This window comes from Salvelinus alpinus, chromosome 32 (assembly GCF_045679555.1).
Source record: "Salvelinus alpinus chromosome 32, SLU_Salpinus.1, whole genome shotgun sequence".
Classification (NCBI taxonomy): Eukaryota; Metazoa; Chordata; class Actinopteri; order Salmoniformes; family Salmonidae; genus Salvelinus; species Salvelinus alpinus.
In genome coordinates, this window is record NC_092117.1 from 3,780,278 (window position 1) to 3,794,468 (window position 14,191).

The 14,191-nt window shown below is 43.0% G+C and overlaps 1 protein-coding gene across 1 annotated transcript; it reads right to left on the reverse strand.

The window, feature by feature from the left end:
* Positions 1 to 593: 593 nt before the first annotated feature.
* Positions 594 to 12,323, reverse strand: echs1 (enoyl CoA hydratase, short chain, 1, mitochondrial). The gene is made up of 8 exons (XM_071379438.1): positions 12,004 to 12,323; positions 7,330 to 7,527; positions 7,112 to 7,239; positions 2,078 to 2,177; positions 1,890 to 1,994; positions 1,598 to 1,717; positions 1,323 to 1,390; positions 594 to 1,180 (listed from the first exon to the last, which is right to left on the reverse strand). Exons 1-8 carry the CDS (start codon positions 12,272 to 12,274, stop codon positions 1,115 to 1,117), a joined length of 1,056 nt encoding a protein of 351 aa, XP_071235539.1. The 5' UTR covers positions 12,275 to 12,323; the 3' UTR covers positions 594 to 1,114.
* Between the last annotated feature and the right edge of the window lie 1,868 nt (positions 12,324 to 14,191).

The window sequence follows — 14,191 nt, forward strand, 5'->3', positions numbered from 1 at the left end:
TGTTCTCTTAAAATGTCTGAGGGAGGGACATGCTACGCTATGGGCCTACAAGCTATGTCAGTTCCACCTCAGACTTTCTGTAGCTGTTTAAATTAGATGAGAACATGGGAGATTACCCCCACTTGTATTGCAATCAACAGGAGCCTATATAAAACAATATGTGAAGCATCAATACTGCCCAGATGAATAGTAGTTTAATAACACCATCTGGTGTTGAATTATTGTGTAAGATTCAATAGTACATGTTAATGATTTTATATGATGGGCATAGGCTGTGCTGCCTCCAGTTACTGCACGAGAAAGAAACTCAACGAAACAGATCATAGCTTCCATCTATTAAATTTAGTGGTCATTTCCCAATAGACATTTCATCAAACTAACAGCTGTCTATCACCAAGCACAGATTAAGGTATTGTTACATTAAACCTGATCATTGTGAGCTGGTTTCCTGGACCTAGATTAAACCTACAGCTGGACTAAAAAGCATACTAAAATGGATCTCCACTGAAAAAGCATCTTACACAGGATTTTTTGCTTTATTCTTCTTAATGCCTACAATATGACCGATTGAATAACTCAATTTGACAGATGCATACCTTGTTACGGCTTTATTTGCACAATGTACAGAGGAACAATTAATTTTCTAGAAAATGTGAGATTCAGTTGGACAGTGAAAAGGCTGTGTTAGTGTGTGTTAGTGGTTGTGACTGATAGCGCTTGGCCTCTACCATTTACTCCCAACAAGATATTTGTTTTTCTATGATGGACGATGACCTAAAACATCTTTCATACAAACACACTATACTGAACTGCACACATACAGCATACAACGCAGTCTGCATACAGGGTATATAACCGTGATAAGGCAAGTAAATCGCTCAGGATTAGAGCGTCTGTTAAATTGTCTGTCCGGGTGTCATTCAGGGCTAAATTCCTAACTTAAGGTCTACATGTAAAAGTCTGATCTTCACAATAATCTTCAATTTAGATTATTTCAATCTCATCTAAGCCAACATCAGAGTCATGAGTCAAGATATCAAGTCAGGATACAGCCTTCAGGAACCCTTGGATCGGAGATTCACTTCCTGGTCTGTTGGGTTTTGTGTTCGCTCCTCTACTGGTCCTTGAAATTGGCCTTTCTCTTTTCCACAAACGCGGTCATGCCCTCCTTACGATCCTCCTGTTGTAGGAAACACAATGTCAGTGAGTACATACACAGAACACACCTGAGAAACGGTGGCATGTACGACCAGGTTATGCCAAAAGGAGCTTCCTAAGAAAACAGTTGATCTGAATAAGAGAACATCAGTAGATTGACTGACCGTGGCGAAGGTGGAGTGAAATAATCTCTTTTCCAGACGATTCCCTTCAGCCAGCGTCAGCTCGTAGGCTACACACCAACACACACGTTAGATCTTGCATTAATCAATACAACTAAAGCAATAAAAGACTAAGAAATGAGATAAAAAATAAAAATAATGTAAATGTATGAATTAAATCAAGTTCACAAAACATGAAATATCTAAACATCTCACATATCATTGTAGGGTCAGAGAAGGGTTTATTAAATATGTAAAAATCAGATCAGCTCTCTAACCTGCGTTGACGGCCTCTTTAGCCATGGCAGACACGATCTTGGAGTTGGCAGCGATCTTCTCCCCACATTTAATAGCTTCTGACACCAATTGGTCTACTGGACAGATCTTACTCACCAGACCTAAGAGAGAGAGAGAGCATGGTAAGTGTGTGTATAATGTGAGGTTTGTGCGTGTTATCTGACTGTTTAGCCTCCTGTGTGTGTGCGTGTCTGTGTGTGTGTGCTTACGTGCAAGTTACCTGACTGTTTACCCTCCTTTGCATGTATAATGTGAGGTTTGTGTGTGTGATACCTGACTGCTTAGCCTCCTGTGCTGTGATCCTGTCTCCAGTCAGTACCATCTCCATGGCGAGAGACTTCCCCACTGCCCTTGTCAGTCTCTGAGTACCACCAGCACCTACGCACAGAGTACAGTTAACCTACAGACCAACAGACAGACAGAACTATTTTCGATCCACATAGATCAGGGATTAGTGGTACCTGGGATTGTTCCCAAAAGGATCTCAGGCTGTCCAAACTGAGCCTTCTCTCCAGCAAAGATGATGTCACACATCATAGCAAGCTCACAGCCTCCCCCCAACTAGAGAAAAATACATAGAGCGAGAGAGAGGCACACACAGAATTAATGTTAACCCTCACACCGTTAACCCACACACCGTTAACACACACACACAAAACCAAGCTGTTCTTGTGGTACTAGTCTCGCTATACAGACTACCTCCCACAATGTGCCAATGTTTCAGCATACACGTCTGTCTGTACAAAGTATGTTGAGCAAAGAGGAAAGGGCGGAGTTCGGACGTGCGCCGGAAACCCATCCAGAGCTCTGTCCATTGACGTCCTGCCGTAAATATTTCCGGTAGCTACTGTAGCTAGATGGAGCTCGCAGGGGATATTTTCAATTAGTGTATTTCGCAAAGAAAGTAGTTTGTTTGCACCATTGACGTTTGCGTTTCAAGCTTACGCTCGTGTCTACCTCCGTCATGTTTCCGAGGGAATTATTTTTAACCCCCCTACCCAAAATCGTGATTGTTTCGGAGTTCTCTGTCTGAAGAGCAACTATCCCCCCCAAAAAATATCCCCATTGGAAGTGGCCAAGAAATTCCGGCAGTGGTGTTGCCTAGGTCTGGGATTTCTGAGACTGTTGTGCTACTGACAGGAAAAGCAAAGACAGGGTAGCTGAAGTCGAGGACTAAAAACCAACAAAAGATAATTCATGTAAAATATACTGTCCGTGAAATGTATGTAGTATGTGAAAATTGGAAATGGAAGTATTGTTTGTTGTCCATTAGTTTGCAGACAATTACATTGATAGAAGCAATGTAGAAGTATCTGCAATATTAAAGCTTTTATGCTCCCTAAAAATATAGAATAAAATAAAACAGGCTAAAACTGCTTCTCCAATAGAAATCCCTGATTACACTTGTAGGTAATGTCATCGCAACATTAGCTAGCAAAGCTCATGCTTGTCTCACACCTTTGTTGACAGGTGTATCAAATCCAGCACACAGCCAGGCAATATCCATAGACAAACATTGGCAGTAGAATGGCCTTACTGAAGAGCTCAATGACTTTCAACATGGCACTGTCATAGGATGCCACCTTTCCAACACATCAGTTTGTCAAATTTCAACAACGTCTCAGCCGCAAAGTGGTAGGCCACACTAGCACACAGAACGGAACCGTCGAGTGCTGAAGCGCATAAAAATGTATGTCCTCGTTTGCAACACTCACTACCGAGTTCCAAACTGCCTCTGGAAGCAACATCAGCACAATAACTGTTAGTCGGGAGCTTCATGAAATGGGTTTTCATGGCCGAGCAGCCGCACACAAGCCTAAGATCACCATGCGCAATGCCAAGCGTCGGCTGGAGTGGTTTATAGCTCGCCATTCGACTCTTGAGCAGTGGAATGCGTTCTCTGGAGTGATGAATTATGCTTCACCATCTGGCAGTTCGACGGACAAATCTGGATTTGGCAGATGTTAGTAAAACGCTACCTGCCCCAATGCATAGTGCCAACTGTAAAGTTTGGTGGAGGAGGAATAATGGTCTGGGGCTGTTGTTCCATGGTTCAGGCTAGGCCAGTTAGTTCCAGTGAAGGAAAATCTTAACGCTACAGCATACAATGACATTTTAGATGATTTTGTGCTTCCAACTTTGTGGCAACAGTTTGGGGAAGGCCCTTTCCTGTTTCAGCATGACAATGCCCCCGTGCACAACGCAAAGTCTATACAGAAATAGTTTGTTGAGATCTGTGGAAGAACTTGACTGGCCGGCACAGAGCCCTGACCTCCACCCCATCAAACACTTTTGGGATGAATTGGAACGCCGACTGCGAGCCAAGCCTAATCGCCCAACATCAGTGCCCGACCTCACTAATGCTCGTGGCTAAGTCCCCGTAACAATGTTCCGACATCTCGTGAAAATCCTTCCCAGAAGAGTGGAGGCTGTTAAAACAGCAAAGGGGGACCAACTCCATATTAATGCCGATGACTTGATGAAATGTTTGACGAGCAGGTGTCCACATACCTTTGGCCATGTAGTGTAAGGTTGTGCCTTTAGATTTAGAGAAAATTTACAATTAAGGAAGTGTTTTTCCCTTCTTGCATTGACTTCTCAAACCCCAGCGTGGTCTGTTGTGTCTGTTTCGCTAGCGAGGATGCGCCTCTGAGTTAAGAAACTCTGATAAAAGCCCCATAATTTCTTTAGAACGCTCGCGTGGTTATGATCTCTGCTGCTGCGGTTTCTCACACAAACACACTGGATCAAATCAGGCTTTATTCTGCTATAATGACACATGCAGGTAAAGGGATTTTGTTTCAGTATCTAGAATCCACTTTAGGAAGAAGGCCAGGCACCACATGGTATTGTCTGTTAGACTAAAATAAATACATAATACTCTATTGTACAGTTTGAACGACAGTTGAACTGTGCCAGCATAACATCAACATTAGGGTAGACTAGTTGAACATGCATACATGTGCACAAGCACATAGATTACATTTACAACAATTTCTACCATAATAGAAATAAATATGTCATAACTCAACCTTTGCACAGTGACCAGACAGTAGAAATGTATCTACCTACAGCCATGTCTGTCAGGCATGCTTTGGGAAATCTTTTTTAAAAATTAGTAAAACCAGCTTCGGTTTTAGAGATTTAGAACAGTAAATTGATGTATTATTGTTTCTCCTTACTGTTTGCTTGTCATCTTAGATAGCTTGCTGGATATAAAATGCTTGTTAACATCTGCTGGATTCCAATCTTGCGTCATGCCTATAATTTTGTGAGATTGAAATGCATCCACGGTCATTGCTAATCATAACCAATGTCAACCCTCATCAATTACACTACATGACAAAAGTATGCTCGTCGAATATCTAATTCCAAAATCATGGGCATTAATATGGAGTTGGTCCCCCCTTTGCTGGTATAACAGCCTCCACTATTTTGGGATGGCTTTCAACTAGAAAGTTGGAACATTGCTGCAGAGACTTGCTTCCATTCAGCCACAATAGCATTAGTGAGGACAGGAACTGAGCGATTAGGCCAGGTTCGCAGTAGGCTTTCCAATTCATCACAAAGGTGTTCGATGGGGTTAAGGTCAGGGCTCTGTGCAGGCCAGTCAAGTTCTTCCACACTGATCTCGACAAACTATTTCTGTATGGATTTTGCTTTGTGCACAGGGGCATTGTCATGCTGAAACAGGAAAGGGCCTTCCCCAAACAGTTGCCACAAAGTTGGAAGCACAGAATCATCTATAATGTCATTGTATGCCGTAGCGTTAAGATTTCCCTTCGCTGGATCTAAGGGGCCTAGCTTGAACTATGAAAAACAGCCCCAGACCATTATTCCTCCTCCACCAAACTTTACAGTTGGCCCTATGCATTGGGGCAGGGAGCATTCTCCCGGCATCCGCCAAACTCAGCTTCGTCCGTCGGACTGCCAGTTGGTGAAACGTGATTCATCACTCCAGAGAAAACGTTTCCACAGCTCCAGTCCAATGGCGGCGAGCTTTACACCACTCCAGCCGATGCTTGGCATTGCGCTGGAATGTTTTATTTATTTAACAATGAATCCACCAATAGGAACATTGCTGAAAGACGTCCAATGGCTCTATCAAACAAGGAGAACCAGATCTACATGCACAAAAACGTATAGCGCAATCAGTATAACATGGAGCCTTCGAGAAATGCCACAAAGCAGGACTACATGTATATTTAGATCTCACCCCCATCAATACACTGGAAGCAGTCAAGTCATAGGGTGTATCATTCAGCGCACGAAGCCCAGACCTGCCTTCCTCCTGGGCAATTATGTGTGTAACATCTCACACTCTTAGAAATGCCTTGGACATGATGAAAACAAGGCCAGATTCCCTCAGGGTGAAATTCCCCTTTAAGTTCCAACTGTAATGTGTTCGCCACAATATAATAAATAGGCTTTTAATATTTTCCTTAAACAATGGCTTGACTTACTTTTGATATTAGAAGAATATGTTTTGTCACATACACCGAATTGGTGCAGTGAAATGTTTCGTTTTTTCAGGGTCAGCCATAGAGCACAGACAGATTTTTCGCCTTTCGGCTCAGGTATTCGAATTAGTGACCATTCGGTTACTAGCCCAATGATCTAACCGCTAGGTTAGTTTAGAAACTTTTATGAAGGTTTGGTGTGGTGTGGAGAAGGCAGTGCGTCTCCTTCGGACTCCCGACAGTTGAACTTGAGGTGAGGAAGAATGTTTTAGGCCTACCAGTACTTCTTTAATCTATCAATCTGTTTATCTTTCTAAAAAAATATCCTGATCGAAAATGTACGAATTAGCCTCCTGTAAGCCTACAGTATATCTATACAGCAGTCGTAGCCTATCTGGCAAGGATAAAGAAATGCATGACGGTATTGGGGAACATGCCGCCGGAATCCCTCTCTCGCTTCTCTTCCTTTATATTCATTTTTTTAAATAGGCCTATTAATATCATACAGTGGACGCATATAGGCCTATGCATGTAATGCCCTGATTCATTCAGCTCTCAAATCTCTGACAGCTGAACCTGGAAGTGGACAATCACTGTTTACGAATGTAAAAACCAACAAAACAATAGGCTATAACATTTTAAATATGCCACACATCGAAACAAGGAATGTTTTTTTATTTGTTATATGCTGTTTTTAAGGAAGCGTAGGCCTTACTGTGGCTAATTTGGTCAATATCGCTCGTTTATTGAAGGTCAGAGGTTCAGAGGTTTCTTTCTCACGTTCATCTCTCGGATCTGAACGGGTCTCTTGGATCCGAACGGCCACAAGCCTGTTTGGGTCCGTTGTTCCACAGACTTTTTGCAATAGGTATGAATGCCCTCTAGTCCATTCTGAACGGGACTCCACTTCAAAATAATGTATTTATGCATATCGGGTCCGGGTGGCATTCCAAATTCCAAATTTCTGGACCCGTGAAGACCTCTAGTGTATACTGTTATAACAGACTAACTGTTGACTGAGGTGTGTGTACTCACAGCGAACCCGTTGACAGCAGCGATGACTGGTTTCCTAATGGTAGAGACTCTGTTCCAGTGAGCTAGGAAGTTCCCGGCATAACACTCCTGGAAGGTACGATTCTGCATCTCCTTAATGTCAGCCCCAGCTGAGACACATACAGTTTTCAGGCGTAAGACACAAGATGCGTGTGCACACACTCATCTCTCTCTCTCGTTCACACACACACATCCCTCACCTGCGAAGGCCCTGTCGCTGCCAGTAAGGACGATGGCGCCCACTGTTCCGTCGGCCTCGAAAGCATCCAGCGCTTTTCCCAACTCCAGCATCAGCCCGTCACACAGAGCGTTCAGAGCCTTGGGGCGGTTCAGCTGGATGTAGCCCACATCCTGATTCTCTCCACGCTTCTCCACCAGGATGTACTCATACTGACCACCTAAACACACACGCACAATAAATTAGAGGATTATTCGTTCAACGTGACCAAGGTGGCGTTCCAGGCTGACTACATTGCAGCCTTGCTGTGTGCAGCAACGAGCAATTGTTGCATGGCGTGTCATCGATGGTGCAGCCAGGCACCAGATTGAATAGGTTATGATTCCTATCATAAAATGTGATTAGCTGATATGTTAAACAACTATGCAGCCATTGTGAGAACAGGCAGGCTACTGCAATGTAGTCGGCCTGTAACGCAGCAAAAGTTTTCGCTCCAACTAATGCAAGTGGGATGGCTCAGCAAGCCAGGTTAGTACAAACCTAATAACAAGGATGTGGACTGATATTCTTGAGAGTGAGTGGACTGACCAACACAGGTTTCTATTAATAGACATTTTGATAAATAGCCCAAATCAATAACCAACATGCAGAAAGTAATTTATATATTGAAAACCTAAACTTGACATTTACCATATACATGTGCAACAATAGTATCGTTATTACTTTTTTATTTTTTTAAACAAGCTCCTTATAAACTGCACACGCACCAAAAACCCTGTTGTTTAGACAAGTGCCAATAAATCACTCATATCGATTAGGCTGAAATCAGGTTGTATGCGCTGTTGAAACTTCCACAACTCAAAAACCACATTCAAACTACAGATTTTAACGTCACTGGTTAGAGGACAACCTGCAGAAAAACAGTCCGCTGCATTTTGGAATGTTGCATTTTGATACGGAGGTCACCAAAACAGAGAGAGAAACAACACTTGTCAATCACTCCTATCGATTATCATGTTGAAATCAATAGCGCGAGATGGGGGAGATTAGGATAAAAGCTTCCTGTTAAAACTAACACAGCTCAAAAACCACAGGAATCTGAGAATAATCTGTACACCACTGGTTAGAGGACAACTTGCAGACGACACCGAGCTACATTTTGAAGTGTTGCATTTTGATTCAAATAGGTCGCCAACACGGTAAGCGTTTTTAAAAATAATTTCCTTCGATATCACGTTGAAATCAATAGAACGGGAGGCAAATGTTTGGGATGTATACGCTGTTTAAACTAACCCCATTCAAAGTCTACACATAATCTGATCCTTTTTACATCACTGGTTATAGAAGAGAATTTGTTGAAGACAGTCATCTAAATTCGAGAATGTCAGACAGGGAATCGGGGAGAATGCCGAAACAGGGCAGAAACAAATCAGTTGCTTTGTTATTTAACTTCAACGAATCATCACCTCTCAGGTAGTTCTACATAGTGAAAGGGGTTGACTTTTATTTTAGTGATAGCTTGACTGTCAAATCCGTGTATTTGTTTTTGGCCTTCGACTTTTATACAGAAAGTGCCACAAATTCTGTGCCATTTGAGCTTAAAAAGTATAATGGCGTTCTAGGTCCTGCAACGGACAGGCACGTAAAAAAACATCAACGGGACCCAACCAAATATATTAACCTGTTTAAAGCATTGATTTATTTGTGAAGACTAAACTTATATATTTTTTATCATCACCAATCTGAAACAAAAATGATGTTTAATTCCACAAAATCTTATGTGGTGAAAATGTTCCCATTTCTGCTCAATATGGCAATCTGGCATGCCTCCTTAAACAGCCAAACAATACGCATTCACACATCAAGTCTTCTCTAGAGTTGAGCTCGGGGATGGAACAACTGTTGAACATTTGAGCTTGTGTGTGTGTCAATCTATGGGAAGAAGGCGAGAGAGTTGCAGAGGTGTTTGTTTGGGAGTGGTGGGTTGAGTGAGTGTATGCATCACCCCTCGGTTGACAAAAGCGTAACATTCCTACTACCGGCTGTTATGGGTAACAATCCTGCGTAGAAGTGCTTATATTATTACGCATATTACTCGTCAATTGTGGGAATAAATTCAGATTAAAAAAATATTGCATATAAACTGTGGCAACCCGGGGGACAGCAGGGAGCTACAAAGAAAGGAGCAGGACCATGGTCAGCACCAGAGGGCTAGAGGCGCCAAGGTGAGTCAGCACCATGGACAGCTTCTACAGGCACCAACTGGGGCTGGTGATCCAACACTAATACTACCCAGTCCAGGTGCTGCAACTAATTGGCACCTGGAATTGGTCCCACCTGTCCCTCATTACCCCAAATTAGTATAAGTAGAGGTGCAGTCACTCAGGCGCTTGAGCAGACAGGCCGAAGGTATGCCTACAGTCGTGGCCAAAAGTTTTGAGAATGACAAAAATATTAATTTTCAAAGTCTGCTCCCTCAGTTTGTATGATGGCAATTTGAATATACTCCAGAATGTTATGAAGAGTGATCAGATGAATTGCAATTAATTGCAAAGTCCCTCTTTGCCATGCAAATGAACTGAAACCCCCAAAAACATTTCCACTGCATTTCAGCGCTGCTACAAAAGGACCAGCTGACATGTCAGTGATTCTCTCGTTAACACAGGTGTGAGTGTTGACGAGGACAAGGCTGGAGATCACTCTGTCATGCGGATTGAGTTCGAATAACAGACTGGAAGCTTCAAAAGGAGGGTGGTGCTTGGAATCATTGTTCTTCCTCTGTCAACCATGGTTATCTGCAAGGAAACACGTGCCGTTATCATTGCTTTGCACAAAAAGGGCTTCACAGGCAAGGATATTGCTGCCAGTAAGATTGCACCTAAATCAACCATTTATCAGATCATCAAGAACTTCAAGGAGAGCGGTTCAGTTGTTGTGAAGAAGGCTTCAGGGCGCCCAAGAAAGTCCAGCAAGCACCAGGACCGTCTCCTAAAGTTGATTCAGCTGCGGGATCGGGGCACCACCAGTACAGAGCTTGCTCAGGAATGGCAGCAGGCAGGTGTGAGTGCATCTGCACACACAGTGAGGTGAAGACTTTGAGGATGGCTTGGTGTCAAGAAGGGCAGCAAAGAATCCTCTTCTCTCCTGGAAAAACATCAGGGAGACTGATATTCTAGATACAGGGATTGGACTGCTGAGGACTGGGGTAAAGTCATTTTCTCTGATGAATCCCCTTTACGATTGTTTGGGGCATTCGGAAAAAAGCTTGTCGGGAGAAGACAAGGTGAGCGCTAACATCAGTCCTGTGTCATGCCAACAGTAAAGCATCCTGAGACCATTCATGTGTGGGGTTGCTTCTCAGCCAAGGGAGTGGGCTCATTAGAAAACTAATGGGACTGTAGCGACTGTGTTGACTTCAAAATCGGGGTTGTGAACTAGGTTTCTATTCAAGCGTTGATTGACATGGTAATGGCTCTATAGTATTGGAGAAAAGTAAAAAAAAACAGACCCTCCGTTACATCGTGACGTGTCATGTCGTAACGTACAGCACGCATAAAGCAACTATTTCTGTCTTACAATCTCTCTCCACCAGGTGTAGCACTTCTCTCATCGTTTAAAAACAAGAAATGGACAGGGGTAAGGGGGGGATACCTAGCCATTTCTTTCGTCATCATTGCATGCGATCATCATTCTCAAAGCCGCTGTTTACGTCTAAGATCACTTTAGCACCGCCCTAAAAACCCGATTCAAATTCGACACAAACATTCAAATAGGTATGTAATGACACATTATATAAACTCTTTATAGTGTTTTATTTACATTTTATAGGCGATAAGGTGACAAGTTGGACATATCGAGTGAAAAAAAGCAATTTTCCCACACATCACTCCTTCTCACTATCACGCATTAGTTTCGCTTCCCCACCAGCCATTTTTAAAAAGACCAGACGGGGCTCATTGCCTTCTTGAATTATGCAGAAACGGGCAGCGTTTAGGTCATGTAATTGATTATGTTGGAAAGGGGAGAAATTGTGCTTTACAATGGTATTGGCATTACAATTGATCTGGAAGTTTAAAGTTTTTGGGGCAGTAAAATATGGGCAATTGTACGGACCAAGGCGATGTACTTGTTTACGTTATACATAAAAGGATTTATCTCACGCTGACAGATTTTAGGGCTAGGTAAATCCTCTGGTTTCGCCTCTTCCTTTCTGTCAATATGCAAAGGGATGTCCCTACCCTAAACCGTAACCTTAAAAAGGTATACATCTGGATTTTGGCAAGGATGCCCTTTATCTACTTCCCCAAAGGCAGAAGAACCCGTGGATGCCATTTGTATGTCTCTGTGTCCAGTATGAAGGAAGTTAGAGGTCGTTTTGCAAGCCAATGCTAACTACCATTTGCGTAGTCATTGCGCTAACGCTATTTAGCATTAGTGCTTGCACTAAATAGCAACATCCTTCAAATTGCACGCAGAGGCACAAACCATGTATCCACGAGTTCATATGACTCGGGGAAGTATATCCTGAAATATCCCTTTAACCTCAACCAGGGACGTCTCTAGGATCCATCTGCAAAACATCAAGCGTCGCACATGTAATGACGTAACGTTAACTAGCTCCATGACATTGTCCATGACATCCATGACAAAAAAAAAGCACTGCTTTTCGAAAATGAAATTAACAGTAACCTCTTACCTGCACTGTACTGACGAGCGAAAGAGAGAGTGGAGGAGAGAGCTCCTGGCTTCAATAGCAGTGCTGCGGTTCTGCAGAACAGGGCCATTTCAAACACGAAGTTGCTGGCGCTGAAAGTCACAACACGAGCTCTCACTGCAAGCCACCTCACGCGTGACCCGGAAACGGATAAGTGGTCAAGGAGTGTCAACACAGATGAGCCATTAATAGCGGCTCTAAAAATGAAAATAAATGTCTTAAAAAATGGAAGGCAGTCTGGAGGAGGCAGCATCAGGTTGGACCATTCTAGCCAATGCGGGCAGATACGTGTGTAAACAGGCACAACGGTTTTCACTAGTTACCGCAGCCACAAATTCTAAATTGCCTATAAAAATGCATGAAAATTAAAATGAGCTTTTTGGACTTAATTTAAGGTTAGGGGTAGGCACAAAGTTAGCAGTGTGGTTAAGGTTAGATTTAAAATAACATATTAAGAAGAGAAATAGTAGAAATGGGCGGGGTTTATAACTTTGTGGCTGTGGTAACTATAGACGACCAGGCACAACTCCGCTATAGTGTTTTTAATAAACGTTGCCTGCATGTCACGTGTCCTACTAATATCAGTACACATGTAACAGCCTAATCATTACGAAACGTATATTCGATCAAATAAGCTACACGTAGCAAATAAGCTATTATATTTTTTGATAACCAAATTCGACACTCTCTCATTGACCTCCATACAAAAACTTTTCGCTTGGTGAGCAGAAAAAATGGCACCTGCTGGAGAATTATTATTTTTTATTTTTTCCCAGATTTATTTAACAAGGTAGGCCAGTTGAGAACAAGTTCTCATTTACAACTGCGACCTGGCCAAGATAAAGCAAAGTAGTGCGACAAAAACAACAACACAGAGTTACACATAAACAAACTTACAGTCAATAACACAATAGAATCATCTATGTACAGTGTGTGCAAATGTAGAAGAGTAGGGAGGTAAGGCAATAAATAGGCCATACAGGCGAAATAATTCAAATTTAGCATTAACACTGGAGTGATAGATGTGCAGATGATGATGTGCAAGTAGAGATACTGGGGTGCAAAAGAGAAAGAGGATAAATAACAATATGGGGATGAGGTAGCAGGGTGTGCTATTTACAGATTGCTGTGTACAGGTACAGTGATCGGTAAGCTGCTCTGACAGCTGATGCTTAAAGTTAGAGAGGTAGATATGACTCCAGCTTCAGTGATTTTTGCAATTTGTTCCAGTCATTGGCAGCAGAGAACTAGAAGGAAAGATGGCCAAAGGAAGTGTTGGCTTTGGGGATGACCAGTAAAATATACCTGCTGGAGCGGGTGCTATGGGTGGTTGTTGCTATGGTGATAAGTGAGCTGAGATAAGGCGGGGCTTTACCTAGCAAAGACTTATAGATGACCTGGAGCTAGTGGGTTTGGCAACGAATATGTAGTGAGTGCCAGCCAACGAGAGCATACAGGTCGCAGTGGTGGGTAGTATATGGGGCTTTGGTGACAAAACAGATGGCACTATGATAGACTACATCCAGTTTTCTGAGTAGTGTTGGAGGCTATTTTGTAAATGACATCGCCGAAGTCAAGGATCGGTAGGATAGTCAGTTTTACGAGGGTAAGTTTGGCAGCATGAGTGAACGAGGCTTTGTTGCGAAACAGGCGGGTGCGGGCAGCAAACGGTTGAAGAGCATGCATTTAGTTTTACTAGCATTTAAAAGCAGTTGTAGGCCACGGAAGGAGTGTTGTATGGCATTCAAGCTCGTTTGGAGGTTTTAACACAGTGTCCAAAGAAGGGCCAGATGTATACAGAATGGTGTCGTCTGCGTAGAGGTGGATCAGAGAATCACCAGCAGCAAGAGCGACATCATTGATATATACAGAGAAAAGATTTGCCCGAAAATTGAACCCTGTGGCACCCCCATAGAGACTGCCAGAGGTCCGGACAACAGGCCCTCCGATTTGACACACTGAACTCTATCTGAGAAGTAGTTGGCTTCTCAAATGACTGCCTCGCCTGGTTCACCAAGGCCATTGAGTCTGCCGATAAGAATGCGGTAATTGACAGAGTCGAAAGCCTTGGCCAGGTCGATGAAGACGGCTGCGCAGTACTGTCTTTTATCGATGGTGGTTATGATATTGTTTAGGACCTTGAGCATGGCTGAGGTGCACCCATGACCAG

Bases quoted from the DNA above. Each gene is read 5' to 3' on its own strand.
- echs1 (XM_071379438.1), bottom strand. From the start codon at position 12,274: ATGCTGCCTCCTCCAGACTGCCTTCCATTTTTTAAGACATTTATTTTC. The intron at 1,995-2,077 runs GTACCACTAATC...CTCTGTGCGTAG, and splicing joins CCTTTTGGGAACAATCCCAG to GTGCTGGTGGTACTCAGAGA. The intron at 1,391-1,597 runs GTTAGAGAGCTG...GTTGGTGTGTAG, and splicing joins TAAAGAGGCCGTCAACGCAG to CCTACGAGCTGACGCTGGCT.